The sequence below is a fragment of the Varanus komodoensis genome, unplaced genomic scaffold (assembly GCF_004798865.1).
Source record: "Varanus komodoensis strain SLA01 unplaced genomic scaffold, ASM479886v1 scaffold8, whole genome shotgun sequence".
Classification (NCBI taxonomy): domain Eukaryota; kingdom Metazoa; phylum Chordata; class Lepidosauria; order Squamata; family Varanidae; genus Varanus; species Varanus komodoensis.
In genome coordinates this window covers 3,066,858-3,091,369 of record NW_025336481.1, presented here as the reverse complement: position 1 = coordinate 3,091,369, position 24,512 = coordinate 3,066,858, and the positions used below count along the sequence as shown (strand labels likewise).

The 24,512-nt window shown below is 45.5% G+C and overlaps 1 protein-coding gene across 7 annotated transcripts in view; it reads right to left on the bottom strand.

Annotated features, from left to right (window-relative positions):
- Positions 1-24,512, bottom strand: part of RTEL1 (regulator of telomere elongation helicase 1) — an 89,365-nt gene that overhangs the window by 26,110 nt on the left and 38,743 nt on the right. For all 7 annotated transcript variants that reach the window (XM_044454828.1, XM_044454830.1, XM_044454829.1 and 4 more), the window contains 7 exons: positions 13,803-13,935; positions 12,854-12,967; positions 9,106-9,146; positions 8,596-8,681; positions 6,465-6,542; positions 5,171-5,248; positions 764-907 (listed from right to left, as the gene is read on the bottom strand). In XM_044454828.1, the coding sequence (XP_044310763.1) occupies positions 764-907; positions 5,171-5,248; positions 6,465-6,542; positions 8,596-8,681; positions 9,106-9,146; positions 12,854-12,967; positions 13,803-13,935 (674 nt within the window). The remainder of the gene's footprint in view (positions 1-763; positions 908-5,170; positions 5,249-6,464; positions 6,543-8,595; positions 8,682-9,105; positions 9,147-12,853; positions 12,968-13,802; positions 13,936-24,512) is intronic.

The window sequence follows — 24,512 nt, the reverse complement described above, 5'->3', positions numbered from 1 at the left end:
CTCCCCACACAATCGGGAGATGCAGCTGGGAGACCGTACCAAAGAACCCAAGTATTGGAACTGTGACTTCTCCCAGCCAAAATGGGCCGAGAGAGGCAGCAAGCTCACCCCCTGTGGTGCCGCCCTGAGGCAAACAAAGGGTCAGTGCACAGAAGTCTTCTCCCCACCCGACATGAAAGGGGGCAGGGCATGCCATGGGCAGGCATTGTGGTACTGCAGGGCTGCCCAGGCCTGGTTCGAATATCAGGAGCCCGTTCTTTACCCTGCGAGGGCAATGGGGCAGCACGTTTTGTCTGCTGCCCTTCCAAACCCAGTCTGAGCTGCTGATCACATTCCCCAGGCCTTGGGTTCTGATATAGCCACAACAACTCAGGTAACTCCCAGTCCAACCCAGAGAAGCATGAAAGTGCTCATGACTTACTCTCATAGTGATCTGTGCCTCATGTATTTGTACCACTTAACCTAGACAGAGAGGTTCCTTCTAAAGAGATATTTCAAGAAAAATATTCACGACGACACAGCGCAAGTGAGAAGAGGCTTGATTGGTCCCCTGCCAACTAGTACATTTGATTAGATTTTAATGGCTCCAGAGAGCATTTACAGTAGCCAGCAGGGAATTTCGACACAAATAATCCAGCCAATTTTGGAAAGCCTCAACAGCACAGCCTGCAGCACAAGGAACTAGGGAAGAAATTCACAGAAACAGCTGCCAGGCAAGAAGTATGGCATATCCAAATTACCAGCAAAATGTTTCCCTCCTTACCTGCCCACCGACACTTTTTGCTCTCATCTCATCCAAGAATTGCATCTTTAGGATGATCCTGGGGTCCAGGCGAGGGGGGAATGGGAGGCCTGTGATGATGACGGCCCGCCCATTTCTATCAGCGAAATCCAAACCTTCACTGGCCTGAAGACAAACAATACGTCACCCACATCGGTTACTAGAAGGGATAAACAGTGGCATGCTTCAGGATGCAGCTTCTACTTCATCTCCACAGAGAAACCCTACATCCTTGACTGGTTTTTTCTCTGAAGATGAATCAATCAGCAGCTACCGACTGAAAGACACTTTTGTGCAATCCAATTTGCATATGCAGGTGCAGCCAGCCCTTCTTTCTGTAAAATGGGGCCGCCGGGGCCGCCAATAGCAATAAGAAAAAAGCAGTCACACTACAACAACATAAATCTTCTTTTTAAGAAATCACATAATACAGGGGCAGCCAAGAAATCCCAAAGCAAAGAGTGCAGGGACAGCTGGTGAGGGAGAAGACAGCTCTGGAGGCTGTGGGCATAGCTGATGGTGCAGCTGCCTTGGTGAAGCGTGCCAGTGGGGGATCCCCCACTTCCAGCATTCCCTTCCAAAGGAGAGCCTTCGGTCTGTGCACCCTGCTTCCTCTGCCCCATTTAGTGAAGGCCTGGCAGTGTGGCTCTTCCCCAAACAGAGGTGTGACCACACAGAGACACACACAGACGCCAAGAACACACTTCTCAACAGGCACTTTCGAGTGATCAAGGTTTCCTAAACTAAAGGAAGAGGTACAGAAACTGAATGAAAGACGAACGAGGATAGAAAAATATATCTCGGTCGAGAGAGTGTTTCCTCTAATGAGAAGTTCCTGACGAGGCAACCAGGATGCTGGCTGAAAAGGAACTGAGAGAATAGGTGAGAACCCATGAATGGTAAATGAGGGGACGGACCTCTGCCACATTTTCTTAACTATGGAAGTTTCCTAAATAAAGGTTTCTTGCAGGCACAGAGCCCATGGGTGTGATGCATGCGGCCTGCAATGAAGAACAAAATATGCAAAGAAAATGATATCCAGGCCTGGCAGACTTTCTAATGCTGGGTCAGCACACAGCAGGATGTTTGCGTGAATATAAATGGGGCTTTACAGAACTCTCATTTCACAGAAATTCATACTGGACCATGTTTATTTTTGACACCAACTGAAAACTTTTTTTTAATTATATAGGCTTTTGTGTGCTGTTTCATCTCATGCTGGATTTTAACTGTCGGCTGTAATTTGTTGTTCAGTAAAACTGTGACAATGCAGATATTTTCAAACTATTCTCGAAAATCCAAAGGTTCTGTAGAAGCTTATCACCATTTCCTCAGTAGATAGGCAGGCAAAGGCAGGCAGAGTGCCCCGAAAGACGGCTGGCTCATTGCTACTAATCTTTCTGTGGAACACACATCTGCTGCGAATTTCTGCAGGAAGTGGTCTTCTTTTATGCAGGGCAAATGAACAGGCCAGTGCAAAGTCTTCCTTAACACAAATCAGTTTTATGTGCTTAGAAAACTTGGGCAAGGTGTGGGGGGGTTGGGTTAAAGGGAGACAATCTGAATAGAACAGTTCCTCTGAAGGTAGAAACTGTATTACAGATAGACAAGGAAGACACAAGCCAATATTGCTTCCTGAGATCTGACCTTGTGAATTTGCATTTTCCATTTTACGGAGGAAGAAAGAGCCAACAAAGGGACTAACGAGGATTCAAGCTATGGAAAGCAGCACGTCACCCTTTAGAGGTAAATAGACTCATTTACCACCTCCCTCACCCTGCGTAAGCATTGAGCTCATTTCTGTTGCAAAGCAGCTTTTTAGGAATGCGGGAACAGATTCTGACCCAAATGAAGGAGAGGGGTTGGAATCCACAGCCAGGATGTCAAGGCCAGTAGATCCAGAGATGAGCCAGACAGGGGTTGAAGAAATCGACTCCTCTAACGTTCATAGACTTCCTCTTGTGCTTGGCCCAGTCTTGCAAAACAAGCCGAGCTGAGAGGAAGTCCATTCATGCTTGCAGAGCAATGGTTGTGCAACTGGCAATCTTCTTCCATGTCTTACACATGCAGCAACACAAACAAAGACCCCTGCATGTAGTGCAGAAGAGAGATGCTGTGTGGGAGAGAGGATTTGGGGTCAAGCGGGGGAACATGAAGGGGCTCTAATTAATATGGTTACGGGCTGAAAGAGATAACGGCATTGGGAGGAGGGCTAGCCGGATTAGGGGAACATGGGCCCCAGACAGTTAATGGCTGTGACATGCTCTGGACCTCCCCTCAGCCACAGGTCTGGTGGCTTCCCTCTCTTCCTGCCCCTGGGTTTCCAGATGCTGCTTTCAGATGCCAGAATGGTTCCAAATAAGATCTCCCTGTTGTGAGCCAGTTCCCGCCGCACAAAAAAAGGTCTAATGACAAGCTTTATTATGAGCTGACTAGTTTTAGGCTGACTTTGTGACAGAAAAGAGTGCTGCAGCAGTCATTAACAAAACACACCAGCAAAGTGACCTGCTGTTTTGAAAAAGTGGCTTAATGGTAGGTGTTAAGGTGAGTGAAGTATGAAACATGCACAAAGGAATGGGGGAGTGAAGCCCTCCTGTGGGAGGATTTTTGAGTTACTTCATCCAGGAATGAACAGAGTAATGGAAACCCCTGACTGCGGGGGAGAACTAAAGCCAAAGGGAATTTTTTTGTCTCTCAGACACAAGGACGGTACAAAGAATTATTCATTTATTATGGTGCTTGAAGGAAGGAACAGAGCAACCAAAGTTTATCTATGAGTGAAAATTACACCCTAGTAATTCCTGGTTATTTCCCAGAGACAAGGAAGGAAGGGAGAATTTTAATTTTATTTATTTAAGCCAAAGAAAAATTGAAATGCCAACCAATATACTTATCTTTGGCTCCACGACCTTCTGGAGACTATTTTTAATGTTAAACAACGGACAGTCTCTAATGGGGTGCTTATGCCCTTGCTGCTTCTTAAACGCTCTTCCGCTCCCCTTCCACAGTCAGCACTTGAGGAACACAGATTTAGCATTTTTGGAAGCAGTCTGAAGCTTGCAAAAGCACTCAGCACTGGAATGGGTAAGGTCAGCAGAGCTGGCATAAGGGAGCACTAGCTGCCGATCTTGACCCAGAAACGAGTCCTTCTGTTTTTTTACTGGGGCTTCTTCCAGAAAGTGCTAGGTAGCCACTAGGTGGAGGATCCCTCTTGTGACGCAGAAATGGCAAGATGCATCACTTGCAAAAGGGCATCGATGGGGGTCGGGAGCAGAGGCGCAGTGACGGGGTGTACATGCCCCTTTGGATACTGCCCCAAACGTGACATGCTTAGAGGGGAAGTGCCTCCTCCTTGACAGTCTGGAGCAGCCTGGGACCTGGGAAAAGGGAGTGTGTGGTTCTTGTCTGGCTTTCTTAGACAAACTGTGCATTGTGGCCACCAGACTCTGGCCCTTACTCTAGTCCTTCTAAGGAAGCCTTGCATCTGCTTTCCCTATTGGAAAAAACAGAGAGCTGCAACAGCAGCCAGGAAAAGCCCCCTCTGCAGCAGGAAAGGCTGGTAGGACACCTGCCGCCATGGCCGCTGCAGGCAAGCAGCCAATGGCGTGCCCCACCAGCTGATGTGGCTGATCCAAGATGTGCCAGAAACAACACAACTCTGGATTATGGACAGGGCTGCTGTGCAATTGCCAGGATGACATCCAGACACCCCTGAAGCGTCCAAGGTGGGAGGAAGGCCAACTGCTGTTGTGCTGGCCATCTCAAGCGAAAGGACGGAAGACTGGGTACTTTGAAGGACCTTCTTCCACATGATCCTGCCACACTATTAAGATGCCTCAAAGGACCTTCTACAGATCCCAGCAAAAACTGGAGATAAGGCAGATGACGGCTGGAGGCAAGCCCCCTTTTAGTGGTGGCATGTGAATTTTGGTATTGTCTTGCTAGTCTGGCACTGAATCTAATACCTTTTTGGCACCAGGTGGAAAGCATTTTTCCTAGGCCTTTGAGAGCCAGTGGGGTGTCGTGGTTAAGAGCGTGGGGCTGGGACTCAGAGGATCCGGGTTCGAGTCCCCGCTCAGCCATGGAGCCAGCTGGGTGACTTTGGGCCAGTCACAGACTCTCAGCCCAACCCACCTCACAGGGTTGTTGTTGTGGGCATAAGATGGAGGAGGAGATGTAAGCTGCCTTGAGCCCTTTGCAGGAAAAAGGCAGGATATAAATCAAAAATAAAAAAAAAATATCTACCAGTTTTAAATTTGCTCTTGCTAGCTACACACTTTACTATTCCACATGTATTTATAGTACCATTGCTTTTTCGATGGTATTGTTAGCAGTTTTAATTTTAAGTATACTGCATTGCTTTGTGAAAATCAGCCTTCAGGCACATACCTTTCCCCGGCACACAGCAAAAAATACAGCACCATTTGATTCAGGACAGGCAATCTTCTTGTAATATGCATCTATGACCTAGTGGGGAAAATCAGTTAGTGAAAATGGAAAACTACTCTCCCACTTTTTACTGAGACATATGTAAACAATGATATCATAACCCTGTTTACCAAGGTCAACTGCATTTACTTAAATAAAGAAAATCTTCCTTGTGCTAGGAATTATATGACAGAAGTTTCCACAGAAGAAATAACAAAGAACCTCTTATGCCTTGGCAAATTATGTTAAAGGAATACAAACAGGAAATATACAGGTTTCCTTCCATTATGGAAAGAAATCACAGGCAGAGGAGATCTATGTTGCGTTCTGCAGCTTCCTATATGTCCCCAAATCTGCTACAGAAGGTGCTGGCAGCCCTCTGGTGCTGTCCTGGAAGGGGGAGGCACAGGAGGTGGAGAGGATGCTCAGACAACTTGGACTGAAGTCACAGCATTTTATACAAGAAAAAAAATGAAAAGGAAAAATAGGAATATCAACAAAATTTGGTGGTAAAGGTTTCCCCTTGACATTAAAGCCCACTCATGCCTGACTCTAGGGGGCGGTGCTCATCTCCGTTTCCTGGCCGAGGGAGCCAGCACTTGTCCGCAGACAGTCTCCGTGGTCATGTGGCCGGCATGACTAAACACCAAAGTGCACGGAACGCTGTTACCTGCCCACCAAAGTGGTACCTTTTTATTTACTTGCATTTGCATGCTTTTGAACTGCAAGGCTGGCAGGAGATGGGACGGAGCAACAGGAATTCACCCCACTGTGCAGGTTCGAACTGGTGACCTTTCAATCAACCAGCCCAGCAGCACAGCGGTTTAAACCACTGCATCACATGTGGGCTTATTTATAGATAACCGAATTGTAATGGAAGTTATATGTTGATCATCAAAGTTATTAAAAAGCACAGACAACATCCTCTTGTGCACATCCAGCTTATTTCACTGGAAATTAAGCATGAGTAACTCTTTGTTAAATCTATTTGAATATCCTGTTGCTTCAGAAGGAAGGAAGCCCACCTGCAGGTGCACTAAGGGCTTCTTTTAACAAAATTACAGCAGGCCAAGAGTAAAACGAACAATATTAACATAAGCAGCTGTCTTGGTTGGTTCCAGAAATGCAGCACAGAAGAAATAAATCATTCATATAAAACAAAAATCCTAGCAGTTGAACAAAAACATCTTTTAAAAAGGAGTTCAGTGAACTCTTAGGAATGCTAGGAAATGTAGCCATTTAAAGTCTTGCCAACCTCTGAGAAAGCCCCTTTGTTTCTTGGTTCTACAAAAACTGGCTTCACTGCTTCTATTTTTTTCACAAAATCGTGTTCCTGTAAAACATGAGGAAGAGGATGCACATGTAAGCAGAAAATACCTACAGGAAAGAGAACCTGTATTTCTTCACCAATACCTCGTTTCCCTGTTAGCTAGCAAATAGCATTCACCTGTGACCAAGTGGGCGACTCCTAGCAAGAATGTCCAGGTGCTGAAATCCAGTTGTCTGTGACATACATGCCACTAGGAGTTAGGACATTTCACCTGTGGTGACCCCAGGGCTTGTAACACCACCTGAAGGGTAGTCACTGACGACTGGTTTTATTTGCCTGAATTCTGCCTCATCCCCCTGCACTGGTTGCGCCATTACCATCAGGAGACTGGGGGTGGGGGGTTACCAGGAGCCCAGGTGGCACAGGAATGGCGCTGTGAAGAACACCACTGCTTCTATCATGGTTCCCTCCTGGAGTCTTACGCCTCTCCTGGCCAATGCAGAAGGCAGCAGCAGCTGCTCATGGGTATTCCTGTTGCTGCTGCGTAGCTCCCTGCCACTGCTATTCCGTGGCACATTCAGTGTGCTTACTCCAGTGGGTAAGCTTACCCCACTGGCAATTTACACTGGCTGCAAATGGGTAAGCAAAAAGTTTAGTGTCAGTGAGGAGAAAATGCAACATTTGTTCAGCATTACTCTGCCCTTTTTAAACCAGGCTGTGCATTAGCTGATCTCCTCCAGTGGAAAAGGGTGAAGCAGAAATGGCTGTCAATGAGCAACTATTCTAATCCAGTGCAGACTACGGTCAATTGGATGAAACCACAGCCATCTGACCCAAAACTGGAGTGCTGAACATGTGCACTGAGAGATCTCAGCAGCCCGTGGGACATGCTAAAATGACTGCGTGGCTTTTGGAGAGATGGTGTCAGTTTCTCTCCAAACACTGCACTCACAGTTAGAAAGCTCCGACTCAGAATGTGAACAAAAGAGAGGGACAGAAAGCGGCATGGAAAAATCAAGAGTAGTGCGTGAGAGTTGCCAGGTAGCAGCTGCTGAGAACCAAACTGCCTTGGACGCAGGGGAGGCACTACAGAACAGGGAGGGGTTGAAGAGGAGGGGCATGAATTCGTTAACCCAGCGACCTGCTGTCAAGCCAAATGAGCAGCCCAACTAAGCAACGCCTGGTGGTCCCACCACCTGGTCCACAAAGCAGCATTAACCTCCCTGAAGGTGGAGTCAAGTCTTTCTGGAAAGGAAAGGAGGAGGCGCTCTCCAGTTTGGAACCAATTCTGGAGAGCATGTTACTCTGACTGATGTTCCTTACGGACAACCTTTCCATGAAGCACCTTGTTTCACCAAAACCCAGTCTAACTCAAAGGAATGCATTTCAAAAGCCTTCTGTTTAGATCCACTGGAAAGGAGAAAGATGTACTTTTGATAATCTTTTCCTACAACACACCCTGGGGTCAATTCATAGGCTGCTATTGCTACGAGGGGGTCTTTTCTGCACAGAAGGTCCTAAGTTGGACCAGTGATGTCAGTGAACTGGGGCCATTTCTTTCTTCAACCTGTTCAGTTCCTCCACAACGTTATCTATGTGGCGACGCTTCACAATGTAAGGGTTGTCTTGGTCTTATTGTTTGTCTATTGTTTGTTTAAATATGACTATGTATTGTTCTTACATGGCTTTTAAATTTTGTAAAGCACCCAGAGAACCCAATGGGCTACGGGGTGGTACAGAAGTGTGATAAGCAAACAGGGTTTCCATTCCAGAAAGGGCCTTCATGCTGGCAGGGGTAGCAAGAACGGGGCCTTATGCACAACTCCATCCACATTTAAGCCACATCACCATCCAACCCCCTTGTAATAGCACTGCTGTGGAGCAGGCGCAGAGCAGACCAGCTGTATGACTGTCTGCCCATCTGTCAACTTCTGCACAATGCCACTCAACTCCAGTCCTAGTCATTTAAATAGGTCCCACAGATGGCAAGTAAACTGAACTCAGTTTTTGACCTAAAGTAAACTTAGACCTAAAGTTTTTGTTCCTCTCTATCACACCCACAAGGAAATAATTGTAGGACCCAAGATCTTATCAGATCCCATTTCTGGAAACCTACTCTCCAAAATTCCAGGCTTTTATCCATGACAGGATATGAAGGAAAGAATACAAGCAACCCATGTGGTATGATCCGAACAAGATTTCCTGCAATAAAACACAAGACATGCATACTGAGTCCAAGTTCACACTGACGTCAGTGCCTCAGGCCCTTTCTTTGCTTTCTTTCTGCACGCATCCTTGGCCACGTTCCTCGCAGCCTGCCGTCTTCATTCCTATTAGCTTTGCCATCAGAAGCCACAGCGGCGTCTGAGTTTCAGGCAACCCCGCCTTTTCCCCTGCCTATTAGCATTTCTTCCTCAGTATCCCCCACCTCTCTCAGGATCTCTCCAACCCATCTTTCTCCCCAAAAGCCCTTGGCTTAATTCCTTCCTCCCCATCTCTAGCTGTACTTTCAACCCATTCAACTTCATCCTTAACCCTGATCTCATTTGGTATCTCAAATGGGAAAGCCCTCGTCCTCTCCAAGGACTTCACTTGTGAGTTGGAGCAAGGCATCTTTCTGTCTTACCTATAGTTTTCCCAAGTGAAGACAAACATTCCTCTGAAAACCTGGAAATGAAAACACAGACAAAACTAAACCACATTCAGCAATGCCCTTGACAAACATTACCAGAGGGAAAAGATTTATCATAGTTTATCCTTAGGCATGTCTACCGCAATTTTGCATTTTCTTCTCAGTGTTTTCCCACATTTTTCTAGCTAAGTCTGGTTCCATAAAAAACAGAACTGTTAGACAAAGGGCAAGTGTGCGTGTGGGAAAGGAGCGAGCAGTTATGTCCCTCTACGCAACAAGCTTTTTTATTGGCAGAGCCATACAATTACATGACTAACAAACTTATCATTTAAAAAAATACCATTATTGAATCTCTGGTGGTTGTTTTTCATACCTGACTGTGAGTTCATTTCACTTACTGCTTTCTCTTCCTGGAACTGCTTTCTTATTTCATTACCCTGCGGAGGCACCCTAACACAGACGGCAGCCCAGTCCGCCCCGTGAATACTTGCGGACTGGGGTCAGAGCTGCAGCTGCTTGCAGGATGTGGACCAGGGCAGTCACGGTGACCAGCTGGCAGCCACAGGGGGGCTCTGGCAAAGGCTTCTCCATTCTGTCCAGCTCTGCCAGGGCAACAAGAGTTCTTGTGGTGGCTGCCTCATGGCCCCGACCTAGCATCTGCCTCGAGATCTTAAACATTTTCACCTGTCCCTGACTCTGCCTTCACCTTTAGTCCTTCCATGTCTTACCAAGCTCTCCATCTACCTTCCTTACCCTGCTCCAGTGTTCCAGGTAAGGAGGCCTTTTCCTTGCCTCCTGGAGCTGTCACTAGGGGGGCCTCTGTGGAACAACCTGGGATGCGGCTCCTCTACCTTCCTCTCCCAGACCCATTCTAACTACTCTCAGCTCCTGCTCTTCACTCTGCATCACCATCTTTTTATTAATTATTATTATTATTATTATTACATTTTATACTGCCCATAGCCAAAGCTCTCTAGGCAGTTGACAGCAATAATCATAGAATCATACACTCAAGTCACCCATCCCGCTTCTGCTCTTCACTCTGCATCACCATCTTTTTATTAATTATTATTATTATTATTATTACATTTTTATACTGCCCATAGCCAAAGCTCTCTAGGCAGTTGACAGCAATAATCATAGAATCATACACTCAAGTCACCCATCCCGCTTCTGCCTGACCCTGCTTAGCTTCCAAGATTAGGCAGGATCAGGCACTTCAGGCTACATGGAAGCTTTATTGCAGACTATAAGCTGTGTGGCAGGAGCCTCTACGTTTCTATGCTCCGTTCCACGAGCAGAAGAGGGGCACACTGCGGACAAGGAAATGCAACAAGCAAAATCAGCGACGCACGATCTCCGTGTATTAATTAGTGCCTAATGTGCTTCCAAGTGCACGTTATGCTTGGAGAACAGCCCTCCATCAATTATACGCTAGAAAGAGATGAAAACCTGTGCTGTATAACAACTGGAATAATTTCCATTGATGAAAGTGTGTACAAACTCATTAAGTTACAACTTGCTTCCACATTCTTTGTGGCTACTAGCACACTGCTGGCACAATAAACAAGTATTTTCCAAATACAAAGATGCATGTATCCATCAAAATAATGGATATTAAATATTATACTAACATATGAAGATTCTCTAAAATAACCAGAACTGAGCAGTAAAAAAAATGCTAACAGAATAAAATATTGAAAGTAAATGTAATCCAATACAACTGAAATTTTTAGAGAGCAATATTTAATTCAAATAAGTCTAGTGTGAAATCTGCTATTGCTTCTTTCCAAGAATACTTGATCAAAAATTGACAAAAGCAAAATACAAAATCGACATAAATGCAAAACTATACTCATAGCAACTACAAATTCAAATACAATATTAACAGCAGAGCAATAGGAATTCAAAATCGATACAATGAGATAATGAAATACCATGAGCCTGCCCCCTCGCTCAAACCCCCATACCTGCCAGCACAGACGGGCTGAGAAAACCCACTCAGCACAACCCCGCCTGAGCACTTGCCTTGCGAGGGAGAAAGCACAGCAAAAAATGGGAAGGGCCCGATCTTCGAGGCCCTGCTCAGAGGGCAGACCCAGCACTGTGCGGCTTCCAGCTGGCTCCTGCTGAGTTGCCTCTCCCCGCCCAGGCCTCCTCAGCCAAGGGAGAGGTGGTGAATGTGCAGAGAAAGCCCAGCTAGCCCCTGTGCTGGTCTGTGGCACGGGCAGCCAGGAAATGCCAGTGTCAGTCCACGGACCGGTGGTGGAAACCCACCGTTCTGGAGCACATCACTGTGCCTATTAGCACTGGATGACTGTTCCTTCAACCCCTCGCAACTGAGTCACGGAACTCTGCAGGGTAACATCCTGGGTCCGGTGAGTTTAATATCTATGTGAAGCTGCTGGGAGTGGTTATTAGGGGAGGAGGAGCACCGTTCCTATGGGAAAAAGTAAATTTCCCAGTGTAAATCTCCCGAGCCAGTGTGGTGTAGTGGTTAAGAGCGTGGGGCTGGGACTCAGAGGATCTGGGTTCGAGTCCCCGCTCAGCCATGGAGCCAACTGGGTGACTTTGGGCCAGTCACAGACTCTCAGCCCAACCCACCTCACAGGCTGGTTGTTGTGGGGATAAGATGGAGGAGGAGAATGATGTAAGCTGCCTTCAGCCCTTTGTCGGAAAAAGGCAGGACATAAATCACAATATAAATAAATAAATTTGATGTTTTAATTAAATGCCATTGCATTACTGTTCAGTTTGTAACATGATTAAAAGTTCCAAGGCGATTTGGTACACATCTCAGAAATACAAATAATAAGCCAACTTCAGTTTAGAACGAAGATGACGAAGCAGAGATGCCACAGATCTAGAAGATGCATTGTCTGGAAAAAGGTATTTTTTCTGGCTCTGTCGTAATTCCACAATTCAGGATCCTCCAACGAATTGGACGAGCAGTCAGTGAAGGACAGGCAAATGAAAGCACTTCTTCACACAACATGTGTTTTAATATTATCTGCATATTTACACGCCTGCTTGAGATAACAGCATTTTCTATGCAATTTTGATCATCCATTGCATAAGATAAGTAAGTGGCAGACTCTTCTATATTCTGGCCCATATCAACAGGTTAGAATACTGGACCCTTTCCAGCTGAGTGAAATACAGTTGCCCACACTATCAACCGCATCACATTCTTTCCTATATTAAAGCTGTATCTGAGGTCACAGGAATGATTATTACCAAACGTGGCAGCATAAGAAACAGTTTAGAGTGGGACCTGAATCCCAAATCCCCAACTCAGTGAAGTATCTAAGGAGTTTCAGGGAAAATTAAAGATCAAGTTCTATGATTCCAAGGGTGGGAGGGTAGGAAGAAAGAGCACACACATATAGATTCTTGTACATTTTGCCATGAGAGGAAACGGCAGTTTCAGGTAAAGAGGAGGTAGATTCATACAGGAAGTAATGAGGGGGAAAGGGCTGAACTCTCCCAAAGCTACGGTCACAATCTGGGACCATCGCAGCAGCAGCCAAAACAGGGGAGGATCCAAGCATGGGTCTTGGCTTCAATAAGAGAAGGGGCTGGAGGCTGTGCCAGCACATTCTCATAACAGGGAATTGTTACGTCTGAATGTTGCCACTGTAGTCCCACAAGGCACAAATATAAAATTTGAAAGGGGGATGACTAAATGACCAAGCCAAGAAAGCACAAAAAAGAGGATCCACATTCAATAGAAAAGACTTACCTTTTTTCATAGGTGGAGCTCAGCATACCTCCATCAGGTCCTTTAGGGATTATCCCACCCCAAATCTGGTGTTTTTCGATAACATGTGGATTTTCCAAGCAAACTGGAAATGGTCTAAAGGAAAAAAGGATCCTATCAGCTCTATGGGTATCACTAATGTGTTGATTCTATGGGCTTCATGGCTTCCCCGTAAGCAGTAGGACTATTATCCAATGTCAGCTAGAAGATGAATGCAACCATACCTGGGACAATCATTTCACACCTATTCCCTTTTCAGTTTGACCTAGACTTTCCCTGACTTCATTCAAACCCAGAGTAGGATTTTTCTTCCACTGTGTTTTTGCCATGCTGGATACTGTAATGGATAATCATCCCTCTTACTTATGGTTCCTTTTGCAAAAGGCCGTAAGAAGAGCATCTAAACTGAAGCTGAGAGTTGTTGAAGTAAACTGAGAGAGCCTGACTGGAGGAAATGTGTTTACTAGGAGGGAAGATTTAACTAAACCCTAGAAGAGAATTCCTGTCTAGAAAGGATTAAACAATTACAGATGAAAAAAAAAGCCAGTCTGTGTATATATTCCAGGGATTATGGGACTAACAAGGACAATGTAAGTATATCTCCTGTGAATGAGTATGATTTCTATTTATAAATGATTTATATTAGCAGACTTGCTAACTTGTAAACTGATCGATTTGAACTATAATTCAAGGCTCTCTGTGTGGTCTATCTTTTTCTTAATAGAAGTACGATTTTATTAAAGCATAAGCACGTCAAATCTTGCATTAGTGTAAGGAATTGAGGAATGCACCGTCAGGCCGACGAGAGCTTCAGTAAAAGATGTCAAGCCTCTCGGGGGAGGGGGGCATGCACCACACACAAATACCATCGCCAACATAACCCCAACTGTAACATGTCAATGTTTCACATGCACAAAGGAAGGAGACTTACATCTGCATTTCCATGGTAAAAGAGGAGATAGGGGAGAGGGTCCCACTAGTCAGAATGATGGTACGGACACCTTGGCGGACCAGCTCGTGCATGCTGTATCCAGGACTGAAGCACCAGTAACTCAAGACCTTTCCTGCACCAAACGAAACATCACACCAAGATGAAAAGGAGGTGTGCAGTGGCACCATGAAAGGCCACACATTGCCGCGGAGGAACAACAGGGCTACTTGGGTGCCACCAGCCACCAAGTGTTCACCAGCCTTCCAGCTTCTTAGTCTCCCTTGCTGCATTGGTATTCTTGTAAGAAACAAACTGTAAAGGCACGCTAATATTGTCATTAAAATAGGACAATGCAGAAACCGCCAATGCTTTAGAAACTGCCAACGCACTTGAAGGAGAAGCTGCATCCTTGTGACATCTTTCTGAGCCAGCCAACATACTTTCTGCTGAACCACAGAGTTCTTCACAGAGCTGCATTTTGGAATCTTTTAGACAGCACTCTAGCCGCAAGCCTTGGAAATCTGGAGATCTGAGGTTGTGAAAAACATCTGTTTCCCTAATTCTTTGGATGCTCCTCAAAGCTCATATAGAAACAGGCATATGCCTTTCTTATAAATGGTCTCTGCGTGCACATGGGGGAAGATAATGATATGATTCCGCTAGAGGGAAGGGCTGGCTGGTCACATCAATATACACTACAAAACCATTTGCCCCAAAGATAACATTTGCTCCTGCCCTTGTGGGCATGGTAGATCACACATATCCCCTGTGCCAACCACACTGTTGGTTTCCATTAGCACTCCTCTGAGGAAGTCTACCAAAGAAGAAGCCACCATTGCTGAGTGGTGACGTTTTACTGCCCTTGGAAGCCATTTTATAGCTAGATGATTCCGCAATGGTTGTCACTACAACCCACAGTGGCAGTGCCTGGAGTGACCTCTGGAAACCCTTAAAGGAACCTTGATAGCAGAAGATGCCTTGAAAGCTTCTGTTCTGATCAAGCAGAAGGATCTCTTGTTTTAACATCCAGAGGACAGATGTTTGTTCCCTTCTCAGCAGTAAGGGCAGAAGGCAAAAGGAGAGCATGTACTGAAATGGTCACTGAGGAGAGAAATTCTATCCCAAGGTGCTCATAATACTTTATTACAGTGCATAGTTAAACTATGGAATTTGCTGCCACAGGAAGAGGTGATAGCCATCAATCTGGATGGCTTTAAAAGGGGCCTGGACAGAATCAGGAGGAAGTTCGCCCTGGCTACTAGCCTCACGGACTATTTGCTGCCTCCTTCAGCAGAACTAGCACACCTGTATAGACCAGTTACTGAGGAGCTTGGGCAGAAGGAGGTCTCACACCCATCCTGCTAGAAGGATCCTGTGGGCAGCTGGTTTGCCACTATGTGTACAGAGCTGGACTAGATTGACCTTGGGTCTGATCCAGCATTGCTTTTCTTATGTTCTTAAATCACAGAAACATGTCATATAATAACGGTTTTTAAAATATAACACACCTTAAAATAATTGAATAAGTTTACTTATATGCCTCTAAAAGTATTATTCAAAATACTTGCAGGGACATTTGGAAAATGTGTTCTTAAACTCAAGTACAGCAACAATAGTATGTGAAAAGAAAGTGTCCACTAAAAACACAGCTGTTTTCAGAAACAAGCCGTAGGGATTCAGATGACTGCCAAACTGCCCTGAATACTAATTCTAGGGAATGTTGCAAAAGCAAAAGCTACAAACGAGGAAACGTGCAACTCTTCTATTAACACTGGTTAAGAAAGCATTTTTAATTCCAAAATCTATTGTACCCTTAACAATTTTATGGAGAAAAACAATGCTATAGCAGATGAAGTTCCGGACAACTAAACTCGGGTTAATGAAACCAATTAGAAAAAGATGTGTTGCGCCTTAAACCCTGACATATTCTTAGGAAGGAGAGTAATATCTGGCATATCACAACTGTTGTTGTTGTTGTTAGTTGCAAAGTCGTGTCCAACCCATCGCGTCCCCATGGACAACACAACAGTGACATTATCAAAATAGATAGAAGAAGAATCTGATTAGAGAGCTTAGAACTCAATAGTAGACAGAGATTTGCAAGATTGTTCAAAAACAAAAGAATGTGAGAAGAGGGAAGAATCACTGACTATGTCAATAAATGGTGTTGTTAGTCGCAAAGTCATGTCTGACCCATTGCAACTCCATGGACAACATTCCTCCAGGCCTTCCTGTCCTCCACCATCCCTGGAGTCCATTCAAGCTCACACCAACTGCTTCAGTGACTCCATCCAGCCACCTCATCCTCTGCAGTCCCCTTCGTATTTTGCCATCAATTTTTCCCAGCATCAGGCTCTTCTCCATTGAGTCCTTCCTTCTCATTAGGTGGCCAAAGTATTTGAGTTTCATCTTCAGGATCTGGCCTTCTCAAGAGCAGTCAGGGTTGACCTCCTCTAGCACTGACCGGTTTGATCGCCTTGCGGTCCAAGGGACTCACAGGAGTCTCCTCCAGCACCACAGTTCAAAGGCCTCAATCCTTTTGTGCTCAGCCTTCCTTATGGTCCAGCTTTCACAGCCATACATGGCAACTGGGAAAACCATAGCCTTGACTATACGCACTTTTGTTGGCAGGATGATGTTTCTGCTTTTTTTCCCCAACCAGGAAGTTACCAGAGTATGGATCACCATTGCAAGGCAATACTCATCCAGGTAAGGATGCAGTTGGTGGATCAGCTGAAGCTGAAGGAAAGCGCTCCTCACCACAGTATGCTCTCTAGATTTGCCATAGCTTTCTTCCACAGGAGCAAGCCTCTTTTAATTTCTTGGCTGCAGTCACTGTCTGCGGTGATTTTGGAGCCCAGGAAAATTAAATCTGTCACTACCTCCCTTTCTTCCCCATCTACTTGTCAGGAAGTGAGAGGACCGGATGCCATGATCTTAGTTTTCTTAATGTTGAGTTTCAAGTGCTCTCCTCCTTTAGTTCCTCTTCACTTTCTGCCATTAGAGTGGTATCATCTGCATATCTGAGGTTGGTGATATTTCTCCCAGCAATCTTAATTCCAACTTGTGATTCATCTAGCCCCACCTTTCTCATGATGTGCTCTGCATTTAAGTTAAATAGACAGGGTGACAGTATACAGCCTTGCCAAACTCCTTTCTCAATTTTGAACCAATCAGTGGTTCCATGTCCAGTTCTCACTGTTGCTTCTTGACCTGCATATAGGTTTCTCAAGAGACAAATAAGATGGGCAGGTACTCCCATCTCTTTAAGAACTTGGCACAATTTGTTGTGATCCACACAATCAAAGGCTTTAGCATAGTCAATGAAGCAGAAGTAGATGTTTTTCTGGAACTCCCTAGCTTTCTCCATGATCCAGCGTATGTTGGCAATTTGATCGCTAGTTCCTCTCCCTCTTCGAAATCCTGCCTGTACTTCTGGTAGTTCTTGGTCCACATACTGCTGGAGCCTAGCATGTAGGATTTTGAGCACAACTTTCCTAGCATGTGAAATGAGTGCAATGGTGCGGTAGTTTGAACATTCTTTGGCATTGCCTTTCTTTGGGATGGGAATGTAAACTGACCTTTTCCAATCCTGTGGCCACTGTTGAGTTTTCCAAATTTGCTGGCATGCTGAGTGTAGCACTTTTACTGCAACATCTTTTAAGATTTTGAATAGCTCAGCTGGAATGCTGTCACCTCCACTAACTTTGTTGTTGCTCAGGCAAATGTTCCTAAGGCACATTTGACTTCACATTCAAGGATGTCCAGCTCGAGGTCAGTGACCACCCCATCGTGGTTATCAGGGACATTATGCTCTTTCTTGTATAGTTCTTCTGTGTAATCTTGCCACCTCTCCTTAATCTCTTCTGTCTCTGTTAGGTCCCTGCCATTTTGGTCCTTTATCATGCCCATCTTTGCATGAAACAGTCCCTTCATATCTCCAATTTTCTTGAAGAGATCTCTGGTCCTCCCTATTCTATGGTTTTCTTCTGTTTCTTTGCACTGTTCATTTAAGAAGACATTCTTATCTCTTCTAGTTATTCTCTGGAACTCTACATTCAATTGGGTGTATCTTTCGCTTTTTCCTTTGCCTTTTGCTTCCCTTCTTTCCTTGGCTATTTGTAAAGCTTCCTCAGACAGCCATTTTGCTTTCTTGCATTTCTTTTTCTTTGGGATGGTTTTAGTTGCAACCTCTTGTACAATGTTGCGAACCTCTGTCCATAGTTCTTCAGGCACTCTGTCTATCAGATCTAATTCCTTAAATCTATTTGTCACCTCTACTGTATATTCATCAGGGATATGATTTAGGTCATACCCGAGTGGCCTAGTGCTTTTCCCTACTTTCTTCACTTTAAGCCTAAAGTTTGCAACAAGATGATCATGATCTCTTCTAGCTATTCTCTGGAATTCTGCATTCAATTGGGTGTATCTTTCTCTTTCCTCCTGCCTTTTGCTTCCCTTCTTTCCCTTTGCTTCCCTTCTTTCCTCAGCTATTCTCCATCTTTGGCTGCAGAGCACATAGTCAATCTGATTTCTGGGCTGACCGTCTGGTGATGCCCATGTGTAGAGTCTTCTCTTGGGTTGTTGAAAAAGAGTGTTTGCTATTACCATCGTATTCTCTTGACAAAATTCTACCAGCCTGTGCCCTGCTTCATTTTGTACTCCAAGGCCAAACTTGCCTGTTATTCCGGTTATTTTTTGGCTTCCTAATTTAGCATTCCAGTCTCCCATGATGATAAGGACATCATTTTTTGGTGTTAATTCTAGAAGGCGTTGTAGGCCTTCACAGAACCGGTCAACTTCAGCCTCTTCAGCACCACTGGGACACAGACTTGAACTACTGTGATGTTGAATGGTTTGCCTTGGATTCGAACTGAGATCATTCTGTCATTTTGGAGATTGTATCCCAGTACTGCTTTTCCTACTCTTTTATTGACTATGAAGGCTACTCCATTTCTTCTGAGGGATTCTTGCCCGCAGTAGTATACCTGATGGTCATATGAATTAAATTCACCATTCCTGTCCATTTTAGTTCACTGATTCCCAAGATGTCGATGTTCAGTCTTGTCATCTCTTGTTTGACCACATCCAGCTTGCCTTGATTCATGGATCTTACATTCCAGGTTCCTATGGAGTATAGATCTTTGCAGCATTGGACTCTCCTTTCACCACCAGATACATCTGCAACTGAGTGTCCTTTCAGGTTTGACCCAGTAGCTTCATTCTTTCTGGCGCTACTAGTACAAGCCCTCTGCTCTTCCCCAGTGGCATATTGGACACCTTCCAACCTGAGGGGCTCACTTCCGGAGTCATATCTTTTTGCCTTTTGGTATTGTCCATGGGTTTTTCACGGCAAGGGTACTGGAGTGGGTTGCCATTTCCTTCTCCAGTGGATCACGTTTTGTCAGAGCTCTCTGCTATGACCTGTCCATCTTGGGTGCCCCTGCACGGCATAGCCCATAGCTTCATTGAGCTACGCAAGCCCCTTCACCAAGACAAGGCAGTGATCTTTGAAGGGGCAATAAATATTGGTATTGTTCAATGCTGGAAATGGACAGGTCAATTTGTTACAGGTATAGATTTCAATCAGGTGATTAATACTAATATTTCTCACACTGCAGCTTATAACAAAGCAGAATATTGTGAAAGCAAACACATTCATGATTGGTAGGCGGAAGCCTTTTTGGAACTGGTCAAAATGAAATAAAGGCTATAGATGGGGATAAGATTTGGAAAGAGAAGCAGATAGGCGCCCTGATACTGAAAGCAAGATCCCCAAAGAAAAGGACTGAGCAGCACAGTGCTTTGAAAGGGATGTAGTTCAGCCAAGAAGAAAGCAACATCAACTACAACATGAAAGAGAAGTGGCTTGGTCAAAACTGGGCAAGGCCCACAAAGAAGCAGCCTGCATTGTCTGGCTGCTTGCTGAAATGGTGGCTGAGCTGGGTTCCACCTCCTCTGCATTGTGTATTCTTTATCACCCTGTCATTCTGTGGTGGTTGAATTTATTGGATATACTCTGGTGAATAAAGAACTTCTGGAAAGGAACAGTCTGCAGCCTGGAACGTGGAAAGGGAGGAAAAAGCCAGCTTGCAACCAACTGATGTTAGTTTTGTAATCTGTATGTTTCCCAGGAAGTCAATTCTGCACCAACATTGCATATATTAGAAAAAGACAGAGTAGACTTGTGCATTTCCAAATGACTGTCACTTTTTTAAAAATACAAATACATGTGTGCACAATTCTGGCAATTATTTATTTATTTGAGTTCATTTGAAAGGTGGCAAACGAGTGACAGGTGTTCCAAAGAGCCATTAAAGCGTTCCTAAACGGATTGTCACTAGCCCTCAATGGCTGGTGGCTACTGTAGCATGGGCAGGACTGCCAGGAGGAGCAAGGAGCTTTGCCACTCCTGCCGCATGGCTCTCCAGCCAGGTCCCACATCCTACAATGGGACTGGTCTGCTGGGTTCAGATGAAACGACCACTGAACCCGAAAACAAGCCATGAGTTATGACGAGTGGCTTATTGCTCAAACATAAGCCACAACATGGGCTAGATCTGGATCATGGGAAGTCACCTTGGGTTGCTGTGCTGTGCAAACCCAGTCTTACACGTCAGGCTTGGAAGGAGAGACATTCATTCCATCACCTATCATTCAATGGACCAAAGAGCTTGCTGTTCTGGCTGTGTGTGAATGTATATCCTACAATGGTTAATCTCATATGGGAGTTCTCAGGATTATACAGACTGCTTATATTAGCAAGCAGATCTGAAGCGGAAGTGTTAAACCCTCCTCTCTTTTTTACCACTTATATCAAGGGATTTGTTTATACGTTCTTTTGTTTTCTTCTTCTTCCTCTCTTTCTTTTTTGGCTGCCCTGCCCCACACTTAGTTATTATTGTATCATTAGTGTTTGATGCCAGGAGTGGGCCAGATGAGAGAAAACAAATTAAAGTTTAATCCAGGCAAGGCAGAGATGCTCCTGGGTAGTCAATTGGCAAGTCTGCGAAAAGGGGTGCAGCCTGTGCTTGGGGGTTACACTCCCCCTGGGGACTCAGGCTCATTGCTTGGGTGTTCTTCAGGACTTGGCCAGGTTTCAGCAACAGCTCCTGGGTTGAGGCCTGCTGCCTCCTCAGACAAGCCATGCTGCTTGGGTTTAGACAACATGGCAAGCAGCAAGGGCAATTTTGAAAATCTGACTGGCACATGTGGCACAGTTAATGAACTACTAAAGCTTGTTCTTCTGCCTGCTCAGAAAGGAAACATTCTTTCCATAGCATTGCTAACAGCATTGCATAGCATTGCTAAATATTGACCTGTGGGTCAATATTTTATGGTGAAACATCCTTGAGGGATGCTGAGAGTATAAAGGTAACAGCTAACCACACATCCCCTTATTCTTTAAAACATGCTGCAATGTCTTTAATAAGTAATTAATACCAAGGTGTAACATAATGGTAACAAACAGATAGGCATATATATTGAACGAACTCCCCAGAAAAAAGCAGCTCACCCCTATTAAGTATTATCTCACCAATGTACGTGGAATGTGTACAAGTATGTTTCAGGAACCTGTGAGGCACAAGAGAAACTTGGCTCCAAATTTGTTTTGGAATGGTTAAAGAAGCAAAAATGTAACCTTGGTTCACTGAATATTTTGCAACATTATTACAGATTCTGAGAAAAGAAAACAACTACCCACATTGGAAATGAAAACAATCTAACAAAGAGAAACACTTTCAATATTAGCCCCACTTAGAACAGGTCTACTGAAGTGGAAATTTCTGGAAATGACTAACATCCCTTCTTTCATTTCCATAAGTCTTGTGGTAGTGGATTCCAACTTTAACAAACGAAGTAATGGACAAGTACTTTCTTTATCTTGCAACAAAGCTGCACTGGATCACCCTGAGCTTTATGGAATGGTGTGGCAGAAGTTTCGTTACAGAAAACCAGAAGTTTTCCACTTCAGAGGTCCAGCTACAGAGGGAGCACTAAGCGCCAGCTGGGAAGGAGATGTACAAAAACCTCTGCAAATTTCCTTAACATAAAAAAGCCAAGGGTCAGGGTCCCAAAGGACACACCGTATCCCTTCTGAGGTTACTGAGAGGGCAGGAGGGGGGCCGCGAGGTCGTTCACAGCCGCTGGCTGTTACTTTGGACGCCGGTGGGTGAACATGAGGACCACCACTTTAGAGGCGGCAACGTTAAGCTATGTTCGTGTGCATTCGATGTATTCACTGTTCAAGTGCAAAATATCTTACCAAGAGGTCTGATCATGTATTTGCAATTAATCTTTCTAAGCTATCCTAGGGTAGGGTGGAGCTTAGAATGATTTAAAAACAGGGTATTCTTCGAAATAGAAATAGGTGACAGGAGGCTGTGCGAGTGACGCACTACCGGAATTCATGGTTCCTGTCATAGATCTGGGTCTGGAGACTTGGTGACACCCCAAGAAGGATTCAGAGCCCAATATGACACTGGGGGGAGGGGGGCAACAAAGGAGCCCTGATACATCTTCCAGGCTGAAGGACTCCCCTCTCCGTTCAACAGCAGCCTCCACAAAAGCCCCTCCCATGGCCTCTCGTGTTTGTACAGCGACGTAGGAGCTTAATTCTAACAAACACTACAGATGTTAGACGGGCCCCTTAAGGTTTGCAGTCTGTATTCCGAGGGAGGTAAAGCTTTTGAGTCGCCTGAGCAGATCAGCCTTCTTAAGCACTTAGTTGCCAGAAGAACAGCTTGGCTCAGCCCAGCCTAGCAGCTCATGTCCAAGGTGCTATTCTTCTCTCCACTTGCTGTGGTCAACCGCTGGCTGAACATGACCCTTTCTCGCCAGTCATAGTCTCTGTCACCTTCCTGAACACCCGACTGTCTGGCTCCTTGCCCCAAGGCACACTAGCCAGGGCTGTTTCCTTCCAATACCGATGGCTGGCTGGCTATTTATTCATTTATCTATTGCTAGCTTTTCTACCCCGTCCGCCATTAGGGTCTCGGGACGGCTTACAATAAAAGCAAGTAGAATAAAACAAAACACCACAGCATCTGACAACTGAAATACTAAAACCCCAGTTAAAATCAATTAAACATTACGATGATGGGAAAATAAAAAGGTTTTCGCCTGACACCGAAAAGAATATAATGTCAGCATAATGTCAGGCGAACCTCTCATGGGAGCGTATTCCATAGTTGGGGTGCCACCGCAGAGAAGACCCTCCTCCAGGTAGTCATCCTCCTAATCTCCTTCAAGGAGGGCTCCCGGAGCAGAACCTCCGCCTCACATCTAAAGGGGCGGGAGGGCAAGAAGAAGGTGCTCCTTCAGGTATCCAGGACCCAAGCCGTTTAGGGTTTTATCACCAGCACCTTAAATTGGGCCCAGACTTCAATTGGCAGCCAGCGTAACCGATAGAGGACCAGCGCTATATGTGAATACCTGGTGGTCCCTGTTAACACTCTGGCAGCTCTGTTCTGAATCAATCGACATATCCAGACCATCGTCAAGGACAGCCTCACGCAGAGCACATTGGTGTTGTCAGTCGTGAACTCGTGTCCGACCCATCGCGACCCCATGGACAACATTCCTTCCTGTCCTCCACCAACCCCCGGAGTCCACCTAAGCTCACGCCGACTGCTTCCGTGACTCCATCCAGCCCCCTCATCCTCTGCCGTCCCCTCCTTCTTTTGCCATCTATTGTTCCCAGCATTAGGCTCTTCTCCAGGAAGTCCTTCCTTCTCATGAGGTGGCCAAAGTATTTGAGTTTCATCTTCACTATCTGGCCTTCTAAAGAGCAGTCAGAGTTGATCTCCTCCAGGACTGACTGGTTTGATCGCCTCACGGTCCAAGGGACTCGCAGGAGTCTCCTCCAGCACCACAATTCAAGGGCCTCAATCCTTTTGCGCTCAGCCTTCCTTATGGTCCAGCTTTCACAGCCATACATTGCAATTGGGAAAACCATAGCCTTGACTATACGCACTTTTGTTGGCAGGATGATGTCTCTGCTTTTTTTTTTTTCCAACCAGGAAGTTACCAGAGCGTGGGTCACCATTGCAAGGCAATGCTCACCCAGGTAAGGACGCAGTTGGTGGATCAGCCGAAGCTGAAGGAAAGCGCTCCTCAGCACTGCTGCCACCTGAGATTTGAAGGACAGCTCTGGGTCAAGGAGCACTCCCAAACTGTGAACCCTGTCCTTTAGGGGGAGTGCAACCCCATCCAGGACAGAGCTGGAATCACTTACGTGGAAGGCTGAACCGCCCACCAACAGGACCTCCATCTTGCCTGGATGGACCCTCAGTTTAATGGCCCTCATCCATTACCTCGGCCAGACACCAGTTAAGGAGAGCCACTGCCTCACCTGGTCCAGATGTAAAAGAGAGGTAGAGCTGGGCGTCATCAGCATACTGATGACTCTGCAGCCCAAACCTCCAGATGACCTCTCCCAGCAGTTTCATGTAAATCATGGGTCCTCAAACTATGGTCCGCGGGCCGGATACATCCTGCCATGGCCATTTACCCAGCTCACCTCAGAGCTTTTGGAATTATTCAGAGAGAGTCCGAAAGCATTGAGCCAGTGCATGCTTTCTCTGAAACTCTTTAAGTTTCGGAGACTAGCAGAGAGCCAGTGCACACGCCAAATTGTAACAGCTCCCTTCAACTGTGCATGCGCCAGCTCTTCCCCCCATATTGCATGCATATGTTGGCTCTGAATAC